Raw genomic sequence first — 26,188 nt, 5'->3', positions numbered from 1 at the left:
TTCCCTACCCCTCTTTTTCTTTACAGGAATGTTTTTTTTGTGGTACCTCATAGCAAAAAGGACCCAAAATCTGGGTCAGCTGTTAGAAAAGAGGTGCTGGCCCAGAGCAGGATTTGGTCTGTATGTTTTGGGTCACCATTAGATGCTGTTTTACAGGGGTTTTAAAGCTCTTGAATAGTGTGCAGCAGATCATCATCTCTGTCCTTAGACCTGGTGTAGCACATTCTTGTTCTCTGCGGCAGCCATCCATGCTGGTGGTGCTACAAACAGCAAAGCCAGAACTGAAATATGGAAAATGGGAAATGAGTGGATGAGAAGAATGATAAAATCCTGTCTGGAAAATGTCTGTCTTGATCAGATCTTAACACAAAATGGTCTTGCTTATCTTTTGACACTCTGCTTCTTGTAATAATCCCTTGGTTTTATTTTAGCAAATTAGATCCCTTGTGGAGATGTTTGAACACTCACAAACATGTTTATGTCTACTCACTTGTAATTTACAGAAACCAGGAGATTAAACCTGCTAGGCCACCCATGTAATGATGCTTGTTTCAGGAGCTTGAGGGGTAGAGTTTGATCCTAAGATGTACTTGTCTGCTGTAATTACTCATCAGAGATTATCTGACATCTTTCCATATGCTCAACTTTTTAATCTAAATATTTATTTTTCCCTTGCCTTCCATCTTAGGAATTCCAGCTATTATAATTACTGTGGTGCTCATTATAAATAAAGACTTCTATGGCAGTGGATCCCATTCTGAGAGCAACCCCTTCAGCAGTTTGTAAGTATAATGCTTCAAGTTTCTTTGATAGTCACCAAAGTATCAAGAATTAACCAGATACAAGGAATAATCAGAAGGCAACAACTTCACTTCTCTCTTGCTTTTGTCTTTCTTGTCTAATCTTAACTCTCTCCTGTTAGTGGTTCTGGTTCAGTGGATCATTCTGGATATATGGTTGCTACCTGGAGTCTTAAAGTTACTGAATTTCTGTAACATCCATTAAAAAAGGCAAGTGGAGAGATTCTATGAATGTCCTCACTAGGTGGAAGTAATGGGTGTTAGGGAATGCTCTTACTAGGTACCAGAGAACCACATGGGACAGTAATTTTGGAAACCAGGCTTCATTAGCTTCACTGCTCAAAAAACTCCCCACTGAGAGCACACTTCCCTTTCTTGCAGTTGCTGGATTGAGGAGAACACCGTGTTTTACATCTCCGTGGTGGCCTATGTCTTCTTAGTACTTCTGACCAACACAGCCATGTTCATCACTGTTCTCCTGCAAATCCACTCTGTGAAATCAAGGACACAAAAGAGATCTGGATTCTGGAAACAGGGATTTCTCCAAGATGTCAAAAGTGCTTTCAGCTTGATGTTCCTTTTGGGCTTAACTTGGGGCTTTGTCTTTTTTGCCTGGGGAGCAGTGAGGATATTTTTCTTGTATCTCTTCAGCATTTTTAACACTTTGCAAGGTAATTTCTGAATGGAGCCCTGCTATGAATACAGCAGTTTAGGGCTGTGGAATATAAATAAATTTGTAACATCATGTACTTCAAACAGGGGAGGGGAGGAGTGTTCACACAGGTTTTGTGTTAGTGTGGAGCTGTTTTCTTAAGAAAGCTCCTTTGCAGTGGGATGATGGTGCTGTTCAGATGGTATCACTGTGGTAGATACACTGTTAAAGACACAAGTTGATGCCTTTGAAACACAGAGCCCAGTAAATGCATCTTTTCAGGATCTGGCACCATCCTTTTCATCTGTGACTTGCAGATTATTCTTGCACCAGATCTGCAGAAAGCTCTTCCCATTACATGATGCTGGCCCAGGGACCACTCCTCTGCACAGACAGAACATGCTGGTACCCCAGTGGAACACAAACACTTTAGAAAAGGGGCAGCAGGTTGGAGAATTCACCTGAAAACCCGTGAATTTCTCTTCTTCAGGGTTATTTATCTTTGTGTTTCACTGCCTGATGAAGGAGGAAGTAGTGAAGCAGTGTCGAGTGCACTTCTGCTGGGGAAGATTTCATTTGAGTGATTATTCTGGTAAGCACTGAGGGGTTTTGTTTAGCTTGATTCATAAGGAGTTCTAAATTTTAAAAAAAGGCTCCTCTCAACAGCCTTTCTGCACTTACCCTCTTCCATTAACTGCTTGTACGATGTGGTGACAAGGTGGCAATATGTAGTAAAACCCATTTCTGGAAGATATTTCAGTTTGGTCTCTAACTCTGTTCTCACATTCCAGTCAGTGTCCCCTTATAAGAGCTGTGCTTTTGGTGGCCTTCCAGTCTTCATAAAGGCAAGAATCAGAAATTTTGCAGGATATTGGACATATTAGTAGCTATTTTTACTGTGCAGGAGCTGGGTCTTCTCAGCCTGGGAAGGAGGGAGGTGTAGTTGCTTTCTTTGGCTGGCTGAGGTGAGGGATGGACAGAGAGAAGAGACAGGCTCTTCTCAGAGGTGCACAGCAAGAAGACAAGAGGCAATGGACACAAGTCACAGCTACAGAAATTTCCATTATTTATAAGGACACTCTTCACAGTGGGGGTTAAATAGGGACAGTGGCCCAGAGAGGCAGTGGAGACAGTCTCTCTCCTTGGAAAATCAAATTCAGCTGGATATGTGCCTGACCAACGTGATCCAACCCTGGGCAGGAGGTTGGAGTGAAGACCCCCAAAGGTCCCTTCCAACCAAAATTATGTTAAGATTCTGCAATCTACCAGCTCAGCAAGAAATAACAATGGACTGTGATTTATTCTGGGTTGCCCCAGTGATGTTGATTATTCAGAAATATGTGGAAGAATTCAATAATTGCAGTACCTCTGTGTGCCTGTCTAAATTGCCAAAAAGTGACCCTAAGCACCAAACATTCCCGGCTGCTTTTGGATTTCTGTTATTTCCCAGAAGATGTTAAATCAGAGAGTTCTGCACAGACAGGTTTATTTTCCAACAATATTAAACCAAATCATGTTAATGAACACTTTCCACTAATTCTTTTCCATAGCTGAAGTTCATGACAACCCCAGTGCTGCACCTCCAGAAGGTGGGGAGACCAAACATCCTTGTTCACCACGAATCCTGCCCATGGATACAGGGCTGCACTTTCCACAGAAAGCAAGATTTTTTCGTTGATACTGAATTTGTTTTCTCCTGGTTATCTAGTGATGGTTCTCTTTGTGGCATGTAGAAATAAACACTGATCTCAGTAATTGCTTTTAGTCTACAGTTATTGCTCTGAACTCAATCATAGAGCTGAAATATTCCATAATTCCACTCTCTAGGCTTCTGTGGGGTGGCAGTACTGACCACATAAGGATTGGATCCCCCTGTCTTTCCAAGATTAGCTCTCGTGTTAAACAGACTGGAAACATTATCTTCCTTATCATTAGCCCTTCTCAAAGTTTGTCCTCTTTTTTCCTTGATATACCCTCCTGCCACCCCTCTGCTCCCTTCTTTCTCTGGTTCTTATCCTCAGAACCTAATACCCATCATACTGAGTTTTAAATCCTGTTTTTGAGCCTGTTGGCTGACTGTCCTAGGCATAGAGGTGTAGGTTCCTCAATCAGTGTCTTTCCTGACTCTTCTGAGATGACTTGGATACATTTACACGTTAAGAACTCATATGTTCCTTTCAGTTGTGAGTTTTTATTTTCAGAGATTCTGGCACTGCTGACTTGGATTTTGATCTCTGAAGAGATGTAGATGAGGTTTTAAAGAGGTTTTAAATGTTGGAGAATGTTGCCCAGTACCTTCCAATGGAATGTGGAAACAAGAACTGAAACTCCCACCTCTAATAACTATGTCTAGGCTACAGGTTTCAGATTACATCTCCTGGAAAAAAAAAACAACACAAAAAAACCCAGAACAATTGTAGATAAAATCCTACCATCTTTGGAAGTGACACTGAAGAAGTTTGCCCTTTAGTAATACTTTACTGTGATATAGCAGGAGGTAAATCCAATTTCATAACATCCCAGGAGAGACTTTCTTCTCCTGCTCCAGAGGGCTTTGCCTTCAGCAAATCATAGAATGGTTTGGATTGGAAGGGACCTCAAAGACAAGTCCCAACCCCCCTGCATGGGCAGGGACCCCTCCCACCAGCCCAGGTTGCTCCAAGCCGCATCCAACCTGCCCTTCAACACTTCCAGGGATGGGGCAGCCACAGCTTCCCTGGGCAACCTGGGCCAGGCTCTCACCACCCTCACAGCAAAGCCAAATGTCTCACCTAAATCTCTCTTCTTCCAGTTTTAATCCATTACCCCACATCCTATCTCTACACACCCTTGTAAACAGTTCCTCCTCAGCTGTCCAGTAGCCCCTTCAGTTTTGAATGCCTTTCTCTGCATCATTCAAGTAAAGCTCTTTTGATGATTGCCAATTCAGTCAGATAGTAACCTGTAATGATGGCAGAGCAGCAGAAAAATATAATGGACTGCTACTTTAGAGCTGGTGTGTATGATAGCAAATACAAAGGGTTCTTTTGTTCTGTGTGAATAACTCCCACACAGCAATTAGTGGAAAAAGATTAATATTTCACTGTACAGTAGCTACAGCCAGCCTACTTGAAATCAGACAGATCACCTTCAGTTTCCTGGCTTTCTGGGAGAAATGGGAGCATTAAAAACATGCAGACAAGTTCCACTTCGAACCCACTTAGAAATAACAATGGACTGTGATTTATTCTGGGTTGCCCCAGTGATGTTGATTATTCAGAAATATGTGGAAGAATTCAATAATTGCAGTACCTCTGTGTGCCTGTCTAAATTGCCAAAAAGTGACCCTAAGCACCAAACATTCCCGGCTGCTTTTGGATTTCTGTTATTTCCCAGAAGATGTTAAATCAGAGAGTTCTGCACAGACAGGTTTATTTTCCAACAATATTAAACCAAATCATGTTAATGAACACTTTCCACTAATTCTTTTCCATAGCTGAAGTTCATGACAACCCCAGTGCTGCACCTCCAGAAGGTGGGGAGACCAAACATCCTTGTTCACCACGAATCCTGCCCATGGATACAGGGCTGCACTTTCCACAGAAAGCAAGATTTTTTCGTTGATACTGAATTTGTTTTCTCCTGGTTATCTAGTGATGGTTCTCTTTGTGGCATGTAGAAATAAACACTGATCTCAGTAATTGCTTTTAGTCTACAGTTATTGCTCTGAACTCAATCATAGAGCTGAAATATTCCATAATTCCACTCTCTAGGCTTCTGTGGGGTGGCAGTACTGACCACATAAGGATTGGATCCCCCTGTCTTTCCAAGATTAGCTCTCGTGTTAAACAGACTGGAAACATTATCTTCCTTATCATTAGCCCTTCTCAAAGTTTGTCCTCTTTTTTCCTTGATATACCCTCCTGCCACCCCTCTGCTCCCTTCTTTCTCTGGTTCTTATCCTCAGAACCTAATACCCATCATACTGAGTTTTAAATCCTGTTTTTGAGCCTGTTGGCTGACTGTCCTAGGCATAGAGGTGTAGGTTCCTCAATCAGTGTCTTTCCTGACTCTTCTGAGATGACTTGGATACATTTACACGTTAAGAACTCATATGTTCCTTTCAGTTGTGAGTTTTTATTTTCAGAGATTCTGGCACTGCTGACTTGGATTTTGATCTCTGAAGAGATGTAGATGAGGTTTTAAAGAGGTTTTAAATGTTGGAGAATGTTGCCCAGTACCTTCCAATGGAATGTGGAAACAAGAACTGAAACTCCCACCTCTAATAACTATGTCTAGGCTACAGGTTTCAGATTACATCTCCTGGAAAAAAAAAACAACACAAAAAAACCCAGAACAATTGTAGATAAAATCCTACCATCTTTGGAAGTGACACTGAAGAAGTTTGCCCTTTAGTAATACTTTACTGTGATATAGCAGGAGGTAAATCCAATTTCATAACATCCCAGGAGAGACTTTCTTCTCCTGCTCCAGAGGGCTTTGCCTTCAGCAAATCATAGAATGGTTTGGATTGGAAGGGACCTCAAAGACAAGTCCCAACCCCCCTGCATGGGCAGGGACACCTCCCACCAGCCCAGGTTGCTCCAAGCCGCATCCAACCTGCCCTTCAACACTTCCAGGGATGGGGCAGCCACAGCTTCCCTGGGCAACCTGGGCCAGGCTCTCACCACCCTCACAGCAAAGCCAAATGTCTCACCTAAATCTCTCTTCTTCCAGTTTTAATCCATTACCCCACATCCTATCTCTACACACCCTTGTAAACAGTTCCTCCTCAGCTGTCCAGTAGCCCCTTCAGTTTTGAATGCCTTTCTCTGCATCATTCAAGTAAAGCTCTTTTGATGATTGCCAATTCAGTCAGATAGTAACCTGTAATGATGGCAGAGCAGCAGAAAAATATAATGGACTGCTACTTTAGAGCTGGTGTGTATGATAGCAAATACAAAGGGTTCTTTTGTTCTGTGTGAATAACTCCCACACAGCAATTAGTGGAAAAAGATTAATATTTCACTGTACAGTAGCTACAGCCAGCCTACTTGAAATCAGACAGATCACCTTCAGTTTCCTGGCTTTCTGGGAGAAATGGGAGCATTAAAAACATGCAGACAAGTTCCACTTCGAACCCACTTGTTTCTAACTTGAAATTGCTCAGTGAAAAAGAAATTTATTATAAGATGCAGTTGAGTATGTTGGACACTTGAACTGTCAGCCTCTGCTTGTGTTATTTATCTCCATTAGTAAGCTTTTTGTTCCAGGATCTGCTGCAGAATCCCGGTTTTCCCTGGATTGCAGTGAGGAGGAGGACAGGCTGTGCTGTGGGGCTGTGTGCTCCGGCTGTGCCTCACCCCCCTTGACCCCTGAGGCTGAGGGAGGAGACTTTGGAGCTCTCCGGAGGAACTGGAGCTGGAGTCCTCTCCTGAGCCCCTTGAACACCTCTGTCACGTCCTGGCTTGAGCCAGGATAGAGCCAATTTTCTTTCTAGTGATTTTAGTTTTCAGTCCCAGCTAAGTAGCTGCACCTGCTGAAATGAGCAGCATGTTTCTCAGTCAGTGTCTGCTTCTAGGACTGACAGTGCCCAATGTTTATAGTTCCTGCTGGAGAATGGTGTGCAGAACCAAGGGCACTGCTGGGGTCTGGAAAGCATCCTATGCTCCAGAAACAAAAGGGAATAAAGGGGTAACACCTGCGACCCTCCTATGGGGAGGGGCAGACCAGACAGGTGACCAGAGTTGACCAAATGAAGTATTCCACCCCATACTCAGTATAAATTGAGGGATCAGGAGGGTCAAGCTCTCTTTCTCCATGGCTGGTATCCTGGGAGGATTCTGTCCTTTTGTTTGCCTTTGATCCTGCATCCCTGTGTTCCTGCATCCAGCTCCTGTCTGCTGACTCCAGGAGCCCAGTCTGGGACTTTTCCAGGGCCTGCCCTGCAGCTTCAGTGGTGAGGTGAGTGTTACTGGGGGGGCAGGGGTGTGGTAATGATTTTATATATATGTCATCCTTTCCCTTTTCATCACTGCTGTTTCATTAGAGCTGTGCAGTTTAGTTTCCACCCTGTCAGTCTCTCCCTCCTTTTCTCTCCCTTCCCTACAGGGGAGGGAGGGGAGTTAACAGAGAACATCTCTCCTTTGTTTAATTGCCAGCCCAGCATTAAACTGTGATACCAGCAAGTCTAGGTGGATGGATAGACTGACCCTGTCCCTTCTCTACCACCCTACCTTGACTCTCACTGTTCTGCTTTGCGCTGTAATTCTGTCTGCGCACCCTTTACAGGATAGAAGGTAATAGGCTTAAATTTAGACATTATGTAACAAATTCTAATTTTAAGGAGTAAGGGGTCTAGTGAACAGGTGGAGTTACCATCTCTGCAGCTCTTACAAACCACTCAGAGTGATAAGACAAATATATGCCAGAATTGGTTTAACTGGTTGATTTTGCCTTTAGGGCAAAGAATGGACCGGAAGATCTGTTGATCTGTCCCCATTCTTGCTCTTGATTCTTTTTTCCATTTGAAGAGCAGAAGTCTGGAAGTAAATTTTCAAATCCCTGTCAACTTGTTTACATGAAATGCAAAGTGCTGGTGGTGCTGGGAAGGTGGTCAGCTTGCTCCTACTCTACATCATATGCCTGATGGCTTTTCCAGCTCAATAGTGTCTCCTGTGTGCTTCAAGCATGGATTGTTTCGGTTGTCAGCCAGAATGAAGATCTGTAATTTTCTTTGAGCTGAAACAATACCTTCTGTGCTGCCACCACTACATTTGTTCTTCCCCAGTGTATCCACAGTTCTGCCACAGACCTGTGTGGTGGTGGTTTTTGCAGGGAGAGGACAAAGCACAAAGATAAATCTAATAGAAAATTGCTGTGCACTTGTGATTCCCAACCTAATAATTTAAAGTGATGGGAAAAGCTTCTGCAGCTCTGGTTGGAGTGTGGCCTGATGGGCAGTGAAGTGTCACTGATACCAATGTGTCCTCCTCCCCACAGTGGGGATGTTCTCAGTTGGTCTGCTGGCTCTCTGAGAAAGCAGCAATCTAAAAGCTCCTTTGAGTTCTAAGTCATTCTCATTTACTCCTAGATTGCTTATTTTTAGCTATACGTACACCAGGAAATGTGTGCTCTATTTTAAACCAAGGAAAGAAGGATTTCGGAGAGTATATTTATCTGTGAAGACAATTATTTCATGTCAGATCTCAGTGAGTTGCTAACAATGAGTTAGAGAATACAAAAGAGATTTAAAAAATTATAGTAAAATCCCTGTAGCACCTGTGGTGAGTTGGGTGAAACCCTCCCCACTCCCAGCTTGCTATTCAGATGCAAAAAATTCCCCCACCCTTCCTACCAACTAAGTGGCTGCAGATCCAAGGTCTTGGCAGCTCCCTCTCAAGGTTCCCTGGAGACTTTGCATGTGTCTGCATGGACAAGTGGCTAAAGCTGCCTTTCAGCTCAGGGTATGTACAGCACTTTGAGAACCATGTGATATTACCATGAATATCCATTAATTACGTGGGATGACAGTTAAAGGTCAGAGTTTAAATTCTCTCCAGCCAGTTTGTGAATCCAGAGCAGTGGTCAGATGGCCAGGTTAGCAACATGTACACCCAAGATGTATCACCCTAAACGTAGCAGGCAGCTACTAGGACAAGGAAAGAAATGTCATGATGGGAAATGACTTGAGATTAAAAATCAAAATAGTGGGAAGGTAATTACCTGTTGGGTAAGATAAGCCTTAATGCACAATACTCTGCTTTTAGGTATCAGAAAGTATTTAGCATGTAATGGCAGTCTAATGCTTCTAATGAAATGGATTGCTGAGAGTTTCAAGGATGCCCAAAAGAACTGAGCTTGTTAAGTTACTTTATTGCCTGATTGTTCTCATATGGGAAGAAATTCAAAGATACCTTCCAGAGTTTCCTCTTCTCTCTTTTGTGAGAAACACCACCAGGATATTTCACTGGCCATTCCCATACTGCATTCTTGGTCTTGCAGTAGGACAGAGCAGAACTGGAAACAGCCCTGGGTGGGTTGCTCCAAGCACAGATGGCTGTCCCTAACAGGGACACTCACTCCAAGTGTGTTTTCAGGCTTTCCCATTTAATATCTGCCCTCCTGAATATGAGAAAATGAATTTGGAACAGTCACAGAAGCCACACAGCCCATCAACTGGCTGTCAGGGAAAAGCTTCATTCTTACTGTGGATGTGAGTGATACTAAAGTATTCGCCTGAGAACTACGAGCACAAACGCTTAAAACTCTAAGGACTTGGCGGTGCCCCAAACCCACCTAGAGGAGCCTGTTCTATAATCGATAACCCACGATACACCCGACCACTTCTTGCCAAGGCAGCCTACATACCGCCGTCGCCAGCTCACCTTCCCTGAAAGAACAACAGTGAGCACAATAGCCCCTCGCTAACAAGACAGGTCAAGGTATAGCCCATGGAGTGGAAGAAATGGGCTACATTTTCTATAATAGAAAACCACGGAAAGAGGCATGAAACCACCTCTGGAAGGCGGATTTAGCAGTAAAGAAGGATTATAAAGCCACCTTTAAACCGGCCCTGGGGCACGTACATACCGCCCGTCACCCTCCTCAAAAAGCTTTAATTTACTATACTTAATGCCCCAATCAGCTAAAGATGAGGTAAGTCGTAACAAGGTAAGTGTACCGGAAGGTGCACTTAGCATACCAAGACGTAGCTACAATAAAAGCATTCAGCTTACACCTGAAAGATATCTGCAACCCACACAGATCGTCTTGAAGCCTAACACCTAGCCCAACCACAATAAAAACCAAACACAAACCCCAAAAATCCACTCCTAAACTAAACTAAAACATTCTCACAGCTTAGTATAGGCGATAGAAAAGCCCCCATGGCGCGATAGTAAGTCAGTACCGCAAGGGAAAGATGAAATAACAATGAAAACTTAAGCAAAAAACAGCAAAGATAAACCCTTGTACCTCTTGCATCATGGTTTAGCAAGAACAACCAAGCAAAGTGACCTTAAGCTTGCCCCCCCGAAACCCACGCGAGCTACTAACAAGCAGCTACCCCTGAGCGAACCCGTCTCTGTTGCAAAAGAGTGGGATGACTTGTTAGTAGAGGTGAAAAGCCTACCGAGCTGGGTGATAGCTGGTTGCCTGTGAGTTGAATTTAAGTTCACTCTTAATCCTCCCCCACGGCACACAAACCACCCCCATGTAGTAGATCAAGAGCAACTTAAAGGAGGTACAGCTCCTTTAAAAAAGAACACAATCTCCCCCAGCGGATAACCACCCCACATTCCCCCCATCAACCTGTGGGCCTTAAAGCAGCCACCAACAAAGAGTGCGTCAAAGCTCTTCACATAAAAATCTAAAAACAACACGACTCCCTCAATCATAACAGGCTAACCTATCACAATAGGAGAATTAATGCTAGAACGAGTAACCTAGGGAACCTCTTACCCTCTACAGGCGCAAGCTTACATCCCCCATTATTAACAGGCACCCAAATACCTCAACTCCAACAAGACCGCGTATTAACTTACCCTGTTAACCCAACTCAGGAGCGCCCTTCAGAAAGATTTAAATCTGTAAAAGGAACTAGGCAAACAAGAGACCCGACTGTTTACCAAAAACATAGCCTTCAGCCTGACAAGTATTGAAGGTGATGCCTGCCCAGTGACATTAAGTTTAACGGCCGCGGTATCCTAACCGTGCAAAGGTAGCGCAATCAATTGTCTCATAAATCGAGACTTGTATGAATGGCTAAACGAGGCCTCAACTGTCTCTTACAGATAATCAGTGAAACTGATCTTCCTGTGCAAAAGCAGGAATATGTACATAAGACGAGAAGACCCTGTGGAACTTAAAAATCAGCAGCCACTCCACCTAACCTAAACCTACTAGGCCCACCAAACCCCTATAAACATTGGCTCGCATTTTTTGGTTGGGGCGACCTTGGAGAAAAACAAAACCTCCAAAAACAAGACCACCCCTCTTATCTGAGAGCTACACCTCAATGTACAAACAGTAACCAGACCCAGTACAACTGAATAATGAACCAAGCTACCCCAGGGATAACAGCGCAATCTCCCCCAAGAGCCCATATCGACAGGGAGGTTTACGACCTCGATGTTGGATCAGGACATCCTAATGGTGCAGCCGCTATTAAGGGTTCGTTTGTTCAACGATTAACAGTCCTACGTGATCTGAGTTCAGACCGGAGCAATCCAGGTCGGTTTCTATCTATGGACAACTTTTCCCAGTACGAAAGGACCGGAAAAGTAAGGCCAATACCACAAGCACGCCTTCCCTATAAGTAATGAACTCAACTAAATTACCAAAAGGACACCCACTTCCAACCCCACCCTAAATAAGGGTCGCTAGCGTGGCAGAGCTCGGCAAATGCAAAAGGCTTAAGCCCTTTATCCAGAGGTTCAAATCCTCTCCCTAGCTACTTTTTCCCCATGAACCATCTACTCCCCCTAACCCACCTAACCATATCTCTCTCTTACGCCGTCCCAATCCTAATTGCTGTCGCCTTCCTCACACTAGTAGAACGAAAAATCTTGAGCTACATACAAGCCCGCAAAGGCCCAAACATCGTAGGACCTTTCGGCCTTCTCCAACCCGTAGCAGATGGAGTAAAACTGTTCATCAAAGAACCAGTACGCCCCTCTACATCATCCCCACTCCTATTCATCACAACCCCAATACTTGCTCTGCTACTGGCTATCACTATTTGAGCCCCCCTACCTCTCCCATTCCCCCTCACCGACCTAAACCTTGGCCTCCTATTCCTTCTAGCCATATCAAGCCTAGCCGTGTACTCAATTTTATGATCAGGGTGAGCCTCAAACTCAAAATATGCTCTAATCGGTGCACTACGAGCAGTAGCACAAACCATCTCCTATGAAGTAACACTAGCAATCATCCTACTATCAGTAATCACACTTAGCGGAAACTACACCCTAAATACCCTAGCCACAACCCAAGAACCCCTATACCTAATCTTCTCCTCCTGGCCCCTAGCAATAATATGATACATTTCAACCCTGGCCGAAACCAACCGAGCTCCATTCGACCTTACTGAAGGAGAGTCGGAACTAGTATCCGGATTTAACGTAGAATATGCAGCAGGCCCATTCGCACTATTCTTCCTAGCCGAATACGCAAACATTATATTAATAAACACCCTAACCGCCATCTTATTCCTAAACCCAAGCTCACTAAACCTACCCACCGAACTATTTCCAATCGCCCTCGCCTCAAAAACCCTTCTACTTTCCTCAGGCTTCCTATGAATTCGCGCCTCATACCCCCGATTCCGCTATGACCAACTCATACACCTATTATGAAAAAACTTCCTACCACTAACACTAGCACTATGCCTCTGACACATCAGCATACCAATCTGCTACGCAGGCCTTCCTCCTTACCTAAGGAAATGTGCCTGAACATTTAAAGGGTCACTATGATAAAGTGAACATAGAGGTACACCAATCCTCTCATTTCCTGGTAATCTAGACCTTAGAAAAGTAGGAATCGAACCTACACAAAAGAGATCAAAACTCTCCATACTTCCCTTATATTATTTCCTAGTAGGGTCAGCTAATCAAAGCTATCGGGCCCATACCCCGAAAATGATGGTTTAACCCCTTCCCCTACTATCTCAATGAACCCTTACGCTAAACTAATCTTCACCATAAGCCTACTCCTAGGAACAACCATAACAATCTCTAGCAGCCACTGAATCCTAGCCTGGACAGGACTAGAAATCAACACCCTAGCCATCATCCCACTCATCGCAAAACACCACCACCCACGAGCCATCGAAGCCGCAATCAAATATTTCCTAGTCCAAGCAGCCGCCTCAACACTACTACTATTCTCAAGCACAATTAATGCCTGGTCCTCCGGACAATGGGACATCACACAACTAAGCCACCCCATCTCATGTGCCCTACTAACAACAGCGATTGCAATAAAACTCGGGCTAGTCCCATTCCACTTCTGATTCCCAGAAGTCCTCCAAGGATCCTCATTAACAACCGCAATACTCCTATCAACAATAATAAAATTCCCCCCAATCACCATCCTTCTCATAACAGCCCACTCACTAAACCCAGCCCTCCTTACCACCATGGCAGTTTCTTCAGCCGCCCTTGGAGGCTGAATAGGGCTTAACCAAACACAAACTCGAAAAATCCTAGCTTTCTCATCTATCTCTCACCTCGGATGAATAGCTATCATCCTTATTTACAACCCCAAACTAACCCTACTAACCTTCTACGTATATTGCCTTATAACCATCACTGTATTCCTCACCCTAAACACAACAAAAACTCTTAAACTATCTACAATAATAACTTCCTGAACAAAAACCCCAACACTAAATGCAGCCTTAATACTAACTCTCCTATCCTTAGCCGGACTCCCACCTCTAACAGGATTCTTACCTAAATGACTCATCACTCAAGAACTTACCAAACAAGAAATAACTTCAACAGCCACAATCATCACACTCCTCTCCCTTCTAGGCCTATTCTTCTACCTCCGCCTCGCATACTACTCAACAATTACACTTCCTCCCAACCCCACAAACCACATAAAACAGTGACATGTCTACAAACTAACAAATACCCTCATTCCCATCCTCACAACACTCTCTACCCTGCTCCTCCCCCTCTCCCCCATAATCCTTGCCACTATTTAGAAGCTTAGGATAACCCCCAAACCGAAGGCCTTCAAAGCCTTAAATAAGAGTTAAACCCTCTTAGCTTCTGCTAAGACCCGCAGGACACTAACCTGCATCGCCTGAATGCAACCCAGATGCTTTAATTAAGCTAGGACCTTACCTAGACAGGTGGGCCTTGATCCCACAACCTCCTAGTTAACAGCTAGGTGCCCAAACCAACAGGCTTCCATCTACAAAAAGACTCCGGCACATCTTTAATGTGCATCAATGAGCTTGCAACTCACCATGAACTTCACCACAGAGTCGATAAGAAGAGGAATCAAACCTCTGTAAAAAGGACTACAGCCTAACGCCTTAACATTCAGCCATCTTACCTGTGACCTTCATAAACCGATGATTATTTTCAACAAACCACAAAGACATTGGCACCCTATACTTAATCTTTGGGGCATGAGCTGGTATAGTAGGAACTGCCCTCAGCCTACTTATCCGAGCAGAGCTTGGACAACCAGGGACTCTCCTAGGAGATGATCAAATCTACAACGTAATCGTTACTGCCCACGCTTTTGTAATAATCTTCTTCATAGTTATACCAATTATGATCGGAGGATTTGGAAACTGACTAGTCCCACTTATAATTGGAGCACCTGACATAGCCTTCCCACGAATAAACAATATAAGCTTTTGACTTCTTCCCCCATCATTCCTCCTCCTACTAGCCTCCTCAACAGTTGAAGCAGGAGCAGGAACAGGCTGAACCGTATACCCTCCACTAGCCGGCAATCTAGCCCACGCAGGAGCATCAGTTGACCTCGCTATCTTCTCCCTCCACCTAGCAGGGGTCTCCTCCATCCTAGGTGCAATCAACTTTATCACAACTGCCATCAATATAAAACCACCTGCCCTCTCACAATACCAAACACCCCTATTCGTATGATCCGTCCTCATTACCGCCGTCCTACTACTCCTCTCCCTCCCCGTCCTCGCTGCAGGCATCACTATACTCTTAACTGACCGTAACCTAAACACCACATTCTTCGACCCAGCCGGAGGAGGTGACCCCATCTTATACCAACACCTATTCTGATTCTTTGGCCACCCAGAAGTCTACATCCTAATTCTACCCGGCTTCGGAATCATCTCTCACGTAGTAGCATACTATGCGGGGAAAAAAGAACCATTCGGCTACATAGGCATAGTCTGAGCTATACTCTCAATCGGATTCCTAGGCTTCATCGTATGAGCCCACCACATATTCACAGTAGGAATAGACGTAGACACCCGAGCCTACTTCACATCCGCTACCATAATCATCGCGATCCCTACTGGGATCAAAGTCTTCAGCTGACTGGCAACACTACACGGAGGGACTATCAAATGAGACCCGCCAATACTATGAGCCCTAGGCTTCATCTTCCTATTTACCATCGGAGGTCTAACTGGCATCATCCTAGCAAACTCTTCCCTAGACATCGCTCTACACGACACATACTACGTAGTTGCACACTTCCACTACGTTCTCTCAATAGGGGCCGTCTTCGCCATCCTAGCCGGATTTACCCACTGATTCCCCCTATTCACAGGCTACACCCTCCACCAAGCATGGTCCAAAGCCCACTTTGGAGTTATATTCGTAGGAGTAAACCTAACCTTCTTCCCACAACATTTCCTAGGCCTCGCCGGAATACCACGACGATACTCAGACTACCCCGACGCCTACACCCTATGAAACACCCTATCCTCCATCGGCTCACTAATCTCTATAACCGCCGTAATCATGATAATATTTATTATCTGAGAAGCATTCGCATCAAAACGCAAAGTCCTACAACCTGAACTCACAACCACAAACATTGAATGAATCCACGGCTGCCCGCCCCCATACCACACATTCGAAGAACCAGCCTTCGTACAAGTCCAAGAAAGGAAGGAATCGAACCCTCATACATTGGTTTCAAGCCAACCGCATTACACCACTCATGCTTCTTTCTTATGAGATGTTAGTAAACCAATTACATAGCCTTGTCAAGACTAAATCACGAGTGAAAACCCCGTACATCTCACATGGCCAACCACTCACAACTCGGATTCCAAGACGCATCATCCCCCATCATAGAAGAACTAGTAGAGTTCCACGACCATGCCCTAATAGTCGCACTGGCAATCTGCAGCCTAGTTCTCTACCTACTAACACTAATACTCATAGAAAAACTATCTTCAAACACCGTAGACGCACAAGAAGTAGAACTCATCTGAACAATCCTCCCTGCTATCGTCCTCATTCTACTCGCACTCCCATCCCTACAGATCCTATATATAATAGACGAAATTGACGAACCCGACCTTACCCTAAAAGCCATCGGACATCAATGATACTGATCATACGAGTACACAGACTTTAAAGATCTGACATTCGACTCATACATAATCCCCACCACAGAACTATCACCCGGCCACTTCCGACTACTAGAAGTCGACCACCGTGTAGTCATCCCCATAGAATCCCCAATCCGCATCATCGTCACAGCAGGAGACGTCCTACACTCCTGAGCAATCCCCACCCTAGGAGTAAAAACTGACGCCATCCCAGGCCGACTGAACCAAACATCATTTATCGCTACCCGGCCAGGGGTCTTTTACGGCCAATGCTCAGAAATCTGCGGAGCTAACCACAGCTACATACCAATCGTAGTAGAATCCACCCCCCTCACCCACTTCGAGAGCTGATCCTCACTACTATCATCCTAATCATTAGGAAGCTATGCAACAGCACTAGCCTTTTAAGCTAGAGATAGAGAACCACTAACCTCCCTAATGATATGCCCCAACTCAACCCCAACCCATGGTTCTTCATCATACTCTTGTCATGACTCACCTTCTCACTAATCATCCAACCAAAACTCCTATCATTCACCCCCACTAACCTCCCCTCAAACAAAACCACAACCCACACCAAAACCACCCCCTGAACCTGACCATGAACCTAAGCTTCTTTGATCAATTTATAAGCCCCCATCTACTAGGAATCCCACTAATCCTCCTCTCCATGCTATTCCCTGCCCTCCTCCTTCCCACACCAGGAAACCGATGAATCACCAACCGCCTATCCACCCTCCAATCATGATTCCTCCACCTAATCACAAAGCAACTAATAATCCCACTAAACAAAAATGGACATAAATGAGCCCTCATCCTAACATCTCTCATAACCCTCCTACTCATAATCAATCTCCTAGGTCTACTACCCTATACATTCACCCCAACCACCCAACTATCCATAAACATGGCCCTCGCCTTCCCACTCTGACTCGCCACCCTACTCACAGGCCTACGAAACCAACCCTCCGCCTCCCTAGGCCACCTACTCCCAGAAGGAACACCTACACCATTAATCCCAGCCCTAATCATAATCGAAACCACCAGCCTACTCATCCGACCCCTAGCACTAGGAGTCCGTCTCACAGCAAACCTCACAGCAGGCCACCTATTAATCCAACTCATCTCCACAGCCACCACCGCCCTACTCTCAATCATACCAACCATCTCCCTCCTAACCACGCTAATCCTCCTCCTACTCACCATTCTAGAAGTAGCAGTAGCCATAATCCAAGCTTACGTCTTCGTCCTCCTCCTAAGCCTCTACTTACAAGAAAACATCTAATGGCCCACCAAGCACACTCTTACCACGCTAATCCTCCTCCTACTCACCATTCTAGAAGTAGCAGTAGCCATAATCCAAGCTTACGTCTTCGTCCTCCTCCTAAGCCTCTACTTACAAGAAAACATCTAATGGCCCACCAAGCACACTCTTACCACATAGTAGACCCAAGCCCTTGACCTATCTTCGGAGCAATCGCCGCCCTCCTTACAACCTCTGGACTAGTCATATGATTCCACCACAGCTCCCTACATCTCCTCAACCTAGGCCTACTTTCCCTGATCCTAGTTATACTACAATGATGGCGAGATATCATCCGGGAGAGCACATTCCAAGGTCACCACACCCCAACAGTTCAAAAAGGACTAGGATAGCCAGACTGGGTGTGTCTCTGCCATTAGCACCTGAAGAATTGAAGTGCCAGTTCCCTCAGCACAGAGATGCATCATCCAGCAATGAACACATGGTGAGATTGCTAGGAGAGACAATCAAAGCAAGGGTCAAAAAGGAGTTTGAGACATAAAAGAGGAATTGGGATAGCAAAATAATTATATGCAGAAATTATAAAAATAATGACCTGAGAAAGTGAATTAAAGTAAACTTTAAAAACCCCAGGCTGGCTAATACAGCTGTAGTCTACTGTGTGTCAGCTTTGTGTTCCTAGCACTACCTACAAGGGACTTTGACCTGTTTGTATGAATAACCACCAATGCAGCACAACCAGTGTTTGCTGAAATAACTAAAGTGGGCTCCTTAAAATAATAACAGTTTTGGAAAAGCAATTGCTTCGATGGAAGTGAAGATTCTGGCCACTTTCTCCATATTTTGGCTTGGTGCAGAGCAAATGGTGCAGAGAGATTTTTCTGAGTGGGTGATACCAGGCAGCACATGGAAATGCCTGAAGTCAGCAGTCACACTGCATTAAAACCGAAAATTTGCATTAAAAATGCAGTTAAATTATATCTTCTTGGCTATTTATTTGGGTGTTTTCTTTTCCCCAGCATGGAGATCGAAAGGAACATTCATTTTCTGTGAATGTTTTCTGTGTTTTCTGGTATGTTAAACAATAGCTAGAATCACCCAAATTGCTTTTTCTTTCACCAGAAGAACAGAGCTCCAAACTTAACACCTTGGAGCTGTTTACTGTTTGGGAGAAGATGCCATTCCCTTCCTTTTCAGCTGGATTTGCACAAGGAAAGCTATTGGAATCTCTGTTAAACACACAGGGTGTTTTCTCCTGCCTGGTCTACAGCAATGACACTAATGAAGAGCACACAATGGATTAACAGAAACACTGAAATTTGACTATCATAAACAAATTGCATATTTAATGCTTACTATCTATGCTTCAGGCTTTTTGTTGGGTCTAGAAGGTGTTATTTTGTGTGTTATATCAAAAGAATCTATTTCACCTCCTAACAATAGACTAAGACAGTATCTTCTGCTCCACAGAGAACCTGGCTGACCAGGTAAAACCTGCAGGAATTACAGGGATTGTAGGAAGAATTGTGAGAAACAAAGGAGCTTCCTTCTACCAGATTCCCCCAAGGAGGCAGAAACTGGAAAAAATGCAGTCTCCCAGTAGAAAGAGGAACCCAAGGAGTATTTCCTGCAGCTGTGAGCTGGGTTAGGCACATGTACTGTGCCATGTTAGAGCAGGCAGAATGTGTCTGTTCCCAGGTACTCTGGGCTTCTAAAGTGTGAAGCATCAGACTGAACGTTTAGGCTCCGATGTATGAGTTCAGGTCCAGTTTGGAATGAACAGCACATGAAGTACCAGGAGTACACAGAATTTTAGGCCTTTGCTGCTTTCTGGGGTTGCTTTCATCTGTGGCACATGCTGGTGTCCTCATGAGGCTTAAATATTGGTTGGGAGAGCTGTCACCTTTCCCTCCATACCTGAATCCAATCCAACTGTTGGGAGCATCTCAGCTCAGGAGTCTCCAGTCCTCTGGATTATCTCTTCCATGGAAGGGTATCAGTCCAGGATCTGCCTAACAAAATGATCAAGTGACAGAATAACCCAAGCCTCAGATTCTACCTCATCAGCCCTAACCTCTCAGATGGCTCTGGAAGCTCTGGGACTGCAAGAGGTTGGGATCTCTGCTGCTCACTGGCCTCTGGTGCATCAACAAATTCAATGCAAGTAACACATTTCTTGCATCTGAATTCCGGTTTCAGCCAAACACCTGATATCTTCAGATGCCACCCTTGAGTATTCAACACCTGAAGTGCAATTTGTTCCCAATGTTCGGTGATCCCTACCTCTGCTATACAGGAAATACAAACCTGCTACAGCTGCTGAGCTCCATGTTAAATATAATGCTCAGTACTGGGCTGCTGTGGGTGGACAACATAATCGAGCATCCTCAGGGCACCTAAATCTAGGAGCAACCTACATACTGTGCCTGCATAAAGGGACATATTATGTTGGTCGTGACAAGAACTCCTCTTCTAAAAGCACTCTGAAGAAAAGTAATTGGAATTTTTAACCCATGCATCCTCTTTGTATTAGTGACTTCCTCTTCCCCCTGACCACAGCACTGCTCTTCTAGCTGACCTACTAGCTACCATCAGGTCTGTCACCACCTATGGCATCATTGTGCTTGCAAGGACTGGGGTTGGGACAGGGAAAATCAGACCATATGCAGTACTTAGAGGAGATTTTTTGAGTAAATGAAACAACCTCGATTTTGTGTGTGTGCAGCTAAAGAGAAAGGGGCTTGGCTGTGAGATGGCTTTTGTGAATTGAGGAGGGAACTTTCTCCACTCAAATGTCACAGCTTAAGAACAATCTGGAGGAAAAAATGCTCCACCTACTGATCTTCATTGTCAAGGCATATGGCTCAGTCCTTTGGTACCTTTTTTCCTTCCACTACTTAGAAATTAGATCTTGGCTTTCTTGATTTCAGAAGATTTAACTCAACAAGTCACATTCCTTGTACCTTAGTTTACATTAATCAGGAGTTCATCACAGTGCAAAGGTGAAGATTTGACTGTTGACTAACAAAGCCCATAGAACTAACATGCTGAATGGAGAAAAAGTTCTCCCAGGACATCTGAATGATGAGTTGTACTACCCAAAGCCACTAAATACCTTGGTTCTTGCAAGATAACAAGCTTCCATGCAGCAACTACCCATAAACTTGTTCAAACTTCAGCATAAGTTGTGGTTTTGATAGCAATGGAGCTGCTCCAAGGGACAAACCTAAGCTTTAATATAAGTTTTAGCAGGATTATGGCCATAAATGTTGATCTTTTATTGCCTTTTGGAAGGTCACAGCATTTCTATGATAGAAACATTAATCAGACCACAAAGCATAGGTTGTCTCCCTGGCTTTTTCAGCAAATCCTATCTATATTCTGAGATATTTTACCTGCCATTAGGGTATACTGTGGAGTTTTGTGTTAAATCAGCATATTCTGTGCTTACCTGTGCCATGGAGATATCTATTTCAGGTTTTAATTGTATTTCCTTTTTAGAGCTTTTGAAAAATATTAACAAATGTTTGCCAGGTAATATACAAACCCTGCTGCTACAGTAATGACAATATTTACTTGCCAGATACCTCTAAAGAAATAAAAATCAATACATAATTTCAGCTAATATCTTTAAAAAAACCCTTTTCTCTTTTTTCCTCCTCCCTCTCTGCTCCACTAGCTGAAAAGCCAATAAAAAAATTCTCCACCTCCTACACAGTTCAGAACAAGATCTGTGTGCATTTCTTCTAGGCATGTTTTGAGATCCAGGAGGGGATGAAAGTAGTTAATGTGCAACAGCAATATTAATTATAGACATAAAGCTGTACCTTTCTCTTGACCTTGCTGATATGCTGCAAGATAAATATTAAATATTTTTTATAAATTTAAATCCAGCCTGGGGAGAAGAAACAGTTAAAGAAATGTCTCAAGTATACTTGCACTCAGCTAATCAGACTTTGTGTGCATCTACAAATGGCACAGAACTGAAATTAATCCTTGATAATGAAACCACAAATGAAAAATGGACCGAAGACTCCTCTCCAGGATTAGAAATACTGTGCACAATTTATGTTACATATGCTGTGATCATTTCAGTGGGTCTCCTTGGAAATGCTATCCTCATCAAAGTCTTTTTCAAGATTAAATCCATGCAGACGGTTCCAAACATCTTCATCACCAGCCTGGCCTTTGGAGACCTGCTGCTGTTATTGACTTGTGTGCCTGTAGATGCAACACGGTACCTTGTGGACACCTGGCTCTTCGGAAGGATGGGGTGCAAGCTGCTGTCTTTCATCCAGCTAACCTCAGTTGGAGTGTCAGTGTTCACCCTGACTGTTCTCAGTGCTGACAGGTGGGTGTGATGTAACGGATTTGCCAGCAGATATTCCAGGTGGGAAGTCAGGAATTCATAAAAAAGCAATAATAATAATAATAATAATTTGGCACGATCGGAAGTGGCACATTGTAATAGACTAAAAAAAAACACCAAGAAATCACTCTGCCATTTAATTTTGAAATGTGTGTTAGAAAAATTGGAGCAGTTCTTTTTAATGGAGTGAAGTGAGAGAGTATTTAAGTCTTTTGACCTTTTATTAGCATGAAGTACAGGACAGGTTTTCTTTCTCAGTTGCCCAGAACAGGGAAATTGCTGAAAGCAGAGAAAAGACAGTATATTGGTGCTATCTAGTGGTGCACTGAAGTAGTCAGGGAAGGTGAAAAATAAAACTGAAAATGAGTGGAAATCCTTTGTGCACAGGAACTCAGTGAGTGCTTGAATGTAAGAGTCTGACAAGGGGGGTAAAAAGCCAAAAGTAAACACAGAACAGAGTGGGGAACAAACAAGTGACTCATATTTTGATGGGTACTGCAATACTACAGTGATTTTAACTTGGTGGCTTAGTGTGAGATAATATGGTATAGTTTGGATATTTTCTCTTACAGTTCTTTTCCAGAAATGTTGTAGCCCAGGGGAAATTAAGCTCGGGTTACAATGCCAGTATTTTTGGTAGGGATCAGTGGTCCTAATCTCACTTTTGCCAGTGAGAAAGATTTCTCTGCACCTGGTTTCTGAATGAACAAAACCAAGATGAGGTTTCAGTTCAATCAGCCTTATCAAGGAGCAGAAAAATCCAAAATTAATGTTACGATTAAGAAATAACAAGATCCTCATCTCACATGCCAGCAATCATGATTGTGTGTAATGCCAGGTAGTCCACATGCCCAGACTTTAAATCCCAAGCACTGCTACCACTGCTGTACTCCAAAAGAAATCAGCCAATGCAGGAATGACCAGTGGGTCAGATCCAGCGTCCATGTAGGCCTCCAGTAGTTATACAAGGACAAGAAAGGACACAAAGGAAGAATAAGACCCAGTATCTAACCCTCCACTTACACCCTCAGCCTTCAGATGAGCTCCTGAGCAGATGTGGCTTCTGTCTATTTAATAACCTCCATGGATTTCTCTTCTAGAAACTTGTTCAGCCTCTTCTTGAACTTGTTTAGGAATGACTTTCACTGCCTGTTGATAAACAGCTCCTTTTTTTTTTGCCTTGCACATGGTTTCATTTGATGGCCCTCTTGTGCCAGAAGAGACAGTTCTCCCTATCCACCTCTCCAGGCTATCCATCTTCTATTCCATCCTCAGTGTGGTGGGGTTTTTAGAGTTAAGGTGTGCAGAGCAGTGTTCAAGAGCTGCATGAACAGATACAGGAAACTGCACAGCACCTCTTGCTCTCCATTGTTTACTGATAATTTCCAATGCTTTGCTTTTTTGTGTGTGTGTTTTTTTTTTGTGTTTGTTTTTTAGGGTTTGGTGAGTGTTTTACTACTGCTGAATATTAAGCTGATGTTTTCACTGGAATGTCTAGCTCCAAGGGCTTCACCCTGTATGACGTCAATTCAGAATCCAGAACCAACTAGATGACCTTTAAAGGTCCCTTCTAACTCCAATTGTTCTATGGTTTTATGATTTAGATGCTTCTGTATTTAACACTTCATGGCAGCCGTTACCTAAATACTCCATTTTCACAGGGTAACTATCTGGTGACCTCACTGAGAGAGCTCAGAACATCACTCATGTGGGCAGTGCCAGGCTGCCGTGTTCCAGGATGCTAGAAGAGCTTGAAGTCCATAAAAATGGTATTTATTTGATAAATAGCAGTCCAGCTTTCTATTTAGATTTGCTTAGAGGAGAAAAAGACCAGATCCTCAGGCTGTGCAAAATGGTCCAACTAAGCTGTCTTATCCTCTGGATCCTTTTTTTACTGCCTTTCCTTTCATACTAGTCTTCTGCTCCCATGGATGTTTCCCTTCTGTCTGCATCATCCAGAGTCCCTGATATTTGGGAGCAGGGTGCACTGTTTGCTGTGCTGCATCCACCTTCATAGAAGATGGTCCTTTTTCCATGCCCTATTTCCCCACAGATTTTCACACCTCTCTGCATTCACCCAGATTGTTCTCCTTTGTCTGACTCAGTCCCCATGCTGTAGAATCACAGCCATGAATCAACAGCCGTGATGGCTCCTGCTTTATAAATCTGAATGAACACTCGAGCATTATTTTGAGTCAGATCACTGCACTCAGCTGGGATCTTCAGGCCACGGGAGAGAGGAAGGGTGGATGTGCTTGATTTCATGTATTTATAAAATAGTTACTGTTTCCTCTCTTTACCACTTTTGCATACTCATTTCCTCATTTACCTTTCTAGGCAGTACCATAAAAATAGGAGAGATGATTGCCCTTGCTGATCTTTATCCAAACAGCAAAAGGCATCTTTCCTCAGGAAGGCTTTAATGACAAGTCCTGCCAGCTAATTCATTACAAACCATGCTTAAAAGTTCACATTTCCATGTTAATTACTGAGAGATGGTGTCTGTTTTAATTTCCAAGACAATTCTCCCACTCTTGGTTTAGTGAGAGTAGAGATGGTTTTCTCCTCAAGAAGTCTGGATTGCCAGTGCTTGCATGATTTCTGTGTCCCTCCTGACTGGGATGTTGGTTGGTTTCAGGTACAGAGCCATTGTGAAGCCCTTGGAGCTGCAGACGTCAGATGCGCTCCTGAAGACCTGCTGCAAGGCTGGCTGTGTGTGGATCATCTCCATGATCCTTGCTATCCCTGAGGCTGTTTTCTCGGATTTGTATTCTTTCGGCAACCCTGAGAAAAATGTAACTTTCGAGGCCTGTGCCCCCTATCCTGTATCTGAGAAGATCCTGCAGGAAGCTCATTCCCTGGTTTGCTTCTTGGTTTTCTACATCGTACCCCTGGCTGTCATTTCTGTCTACTATTTTCTGATCGCCAGAACTCTGTACAGAAGCACAGCCAACATGCCAGCAGAGGAACATGGCCATGCCCGTAAGCAGGTAAGCTCTGATCAAGCACCAAAGTGTCTAATTTTCAAAAATCCATCATGATGATTAAGCCTGAATTCTTGAGTGCAAAACTTTTACCTGACAGGAGACTAAAAAGCCCCGTAAACTCAGCCCCTATTAGCAATCCAAATTTAGCTGTGCACTGCAGCATGTGCTCATGACTCATTAACTTAACGATGGGTATGAATCCCTGCCTAAGGAGGAAGGGGGTTTGTGTTGCTTTATTATGACCCTATTAAACTCAGGAGTGAAAATGTTGAATTGCAAACACTGAGACCTCGTGTGTGAGCTGACACCTTAACTATTGTACTTTAAAATCCTGGTCTAGATGAGGCTGCTACACTGAACTCTAATGGATATGGGGTGTGCTCTGCACTGTAAAAGCTGTTAAAAATTATGAAATAGATTCATTTTTCCTTTGATTTCTTTTTTTTTGTTGTTTTGTTTCCATTTTGCTTTTTTTGATCACTAATGTACTTAGACTTTCAGCCCCCTTTGAAAATGAGCTCCAACGACAGAAAGGAAATTGCTGCTAATCCCACTTCTCCATTATTTCCTTCTAGATTGAGTCCCGCAAGAGGGTTGCAAAAACAGTGCTGGTGCTTGTTGCTTTGTTTGCCTTCTGCTGGTTGCCCAACCACATCCTTTACCTGTACCGCTCTTTCACATACCACGCTTCTGTAGATGCCTCCACCTTTCATCTGGTAGCCACTATCTTCTCCCGTGCCCTGGCCTTCAGCAACTCCTGTGTCAACCCTTTTGCTCTTTACTGGCTGAGTAAAAGTTTCCGGCAGCACTTTAAGAAGCAGGTCTGGTGCTGCAAGGCAAAATTCTGTGCAAAGCCTCCCAGTGGCACCCAGAGTAACACCCCCAGCAGAGCCTTGTCAGTCACGGGCAGCACGCATGGCTCTGAGATCAGTGTCACCCTGCTGACAGACTACAGCATCACAAAGGAAGAGGAAAGTGTTTAGATGGGATGAAGGACAGAAGCTGAGCTTTGGAATCAAGTCACTGCTACTGGGAGCCTGGGAAGAGGTGCCGCTTCTTGCCCC

The 26,188-nt window shown here is 43.9% G+C and overlaps 1 protein-coding gene across 1 annotated transcript; it reads left to right on the top strand.

The window, feature by feature from the left end:
* Window positions 1-21,688: 21,688 nt before the first annotated feature.
* On the top strand, window positions 21,689-26,107 carry BRS3 (bombesin-like receptor 3). Its single transcript, XM_009999654.1, has 3 exons — window positions 21,689-22,119; window positions 24,776-25,127; window positions 25,700-26,107. Exons 1-3 carry the CDS (start codon window positions 21,689-21,691, stop codon window positions 26,105-26,107), a joined length of 1,191 nt encoding a protein of 396 aa, XP_009997956.1.
* Window positions 26,108-26,188: the final 81 nt, after the last annotated feature.

The sequence above is a fragment of the Chaetura pelagica genome, unplaced genomic scaffold, assembly GCF_000747805.2.
Source record: "Chaetura pelagica isolate M959 unplaced genomic scaffold, ChaPel_1.0 scaffold456, whole genome shotgun sequence".
Lineage (NCBI taxonomy): Eukaryota > Metazoa > Chordata > Aves > Apodiformes > Apodidae > Chaetura > Chaetura pelagica.
The sequence above is the reverse complement of the archived record's forward strand: the minus strand, read 5'-3'. Positions and strand labels throughout refer to the sequence as shown.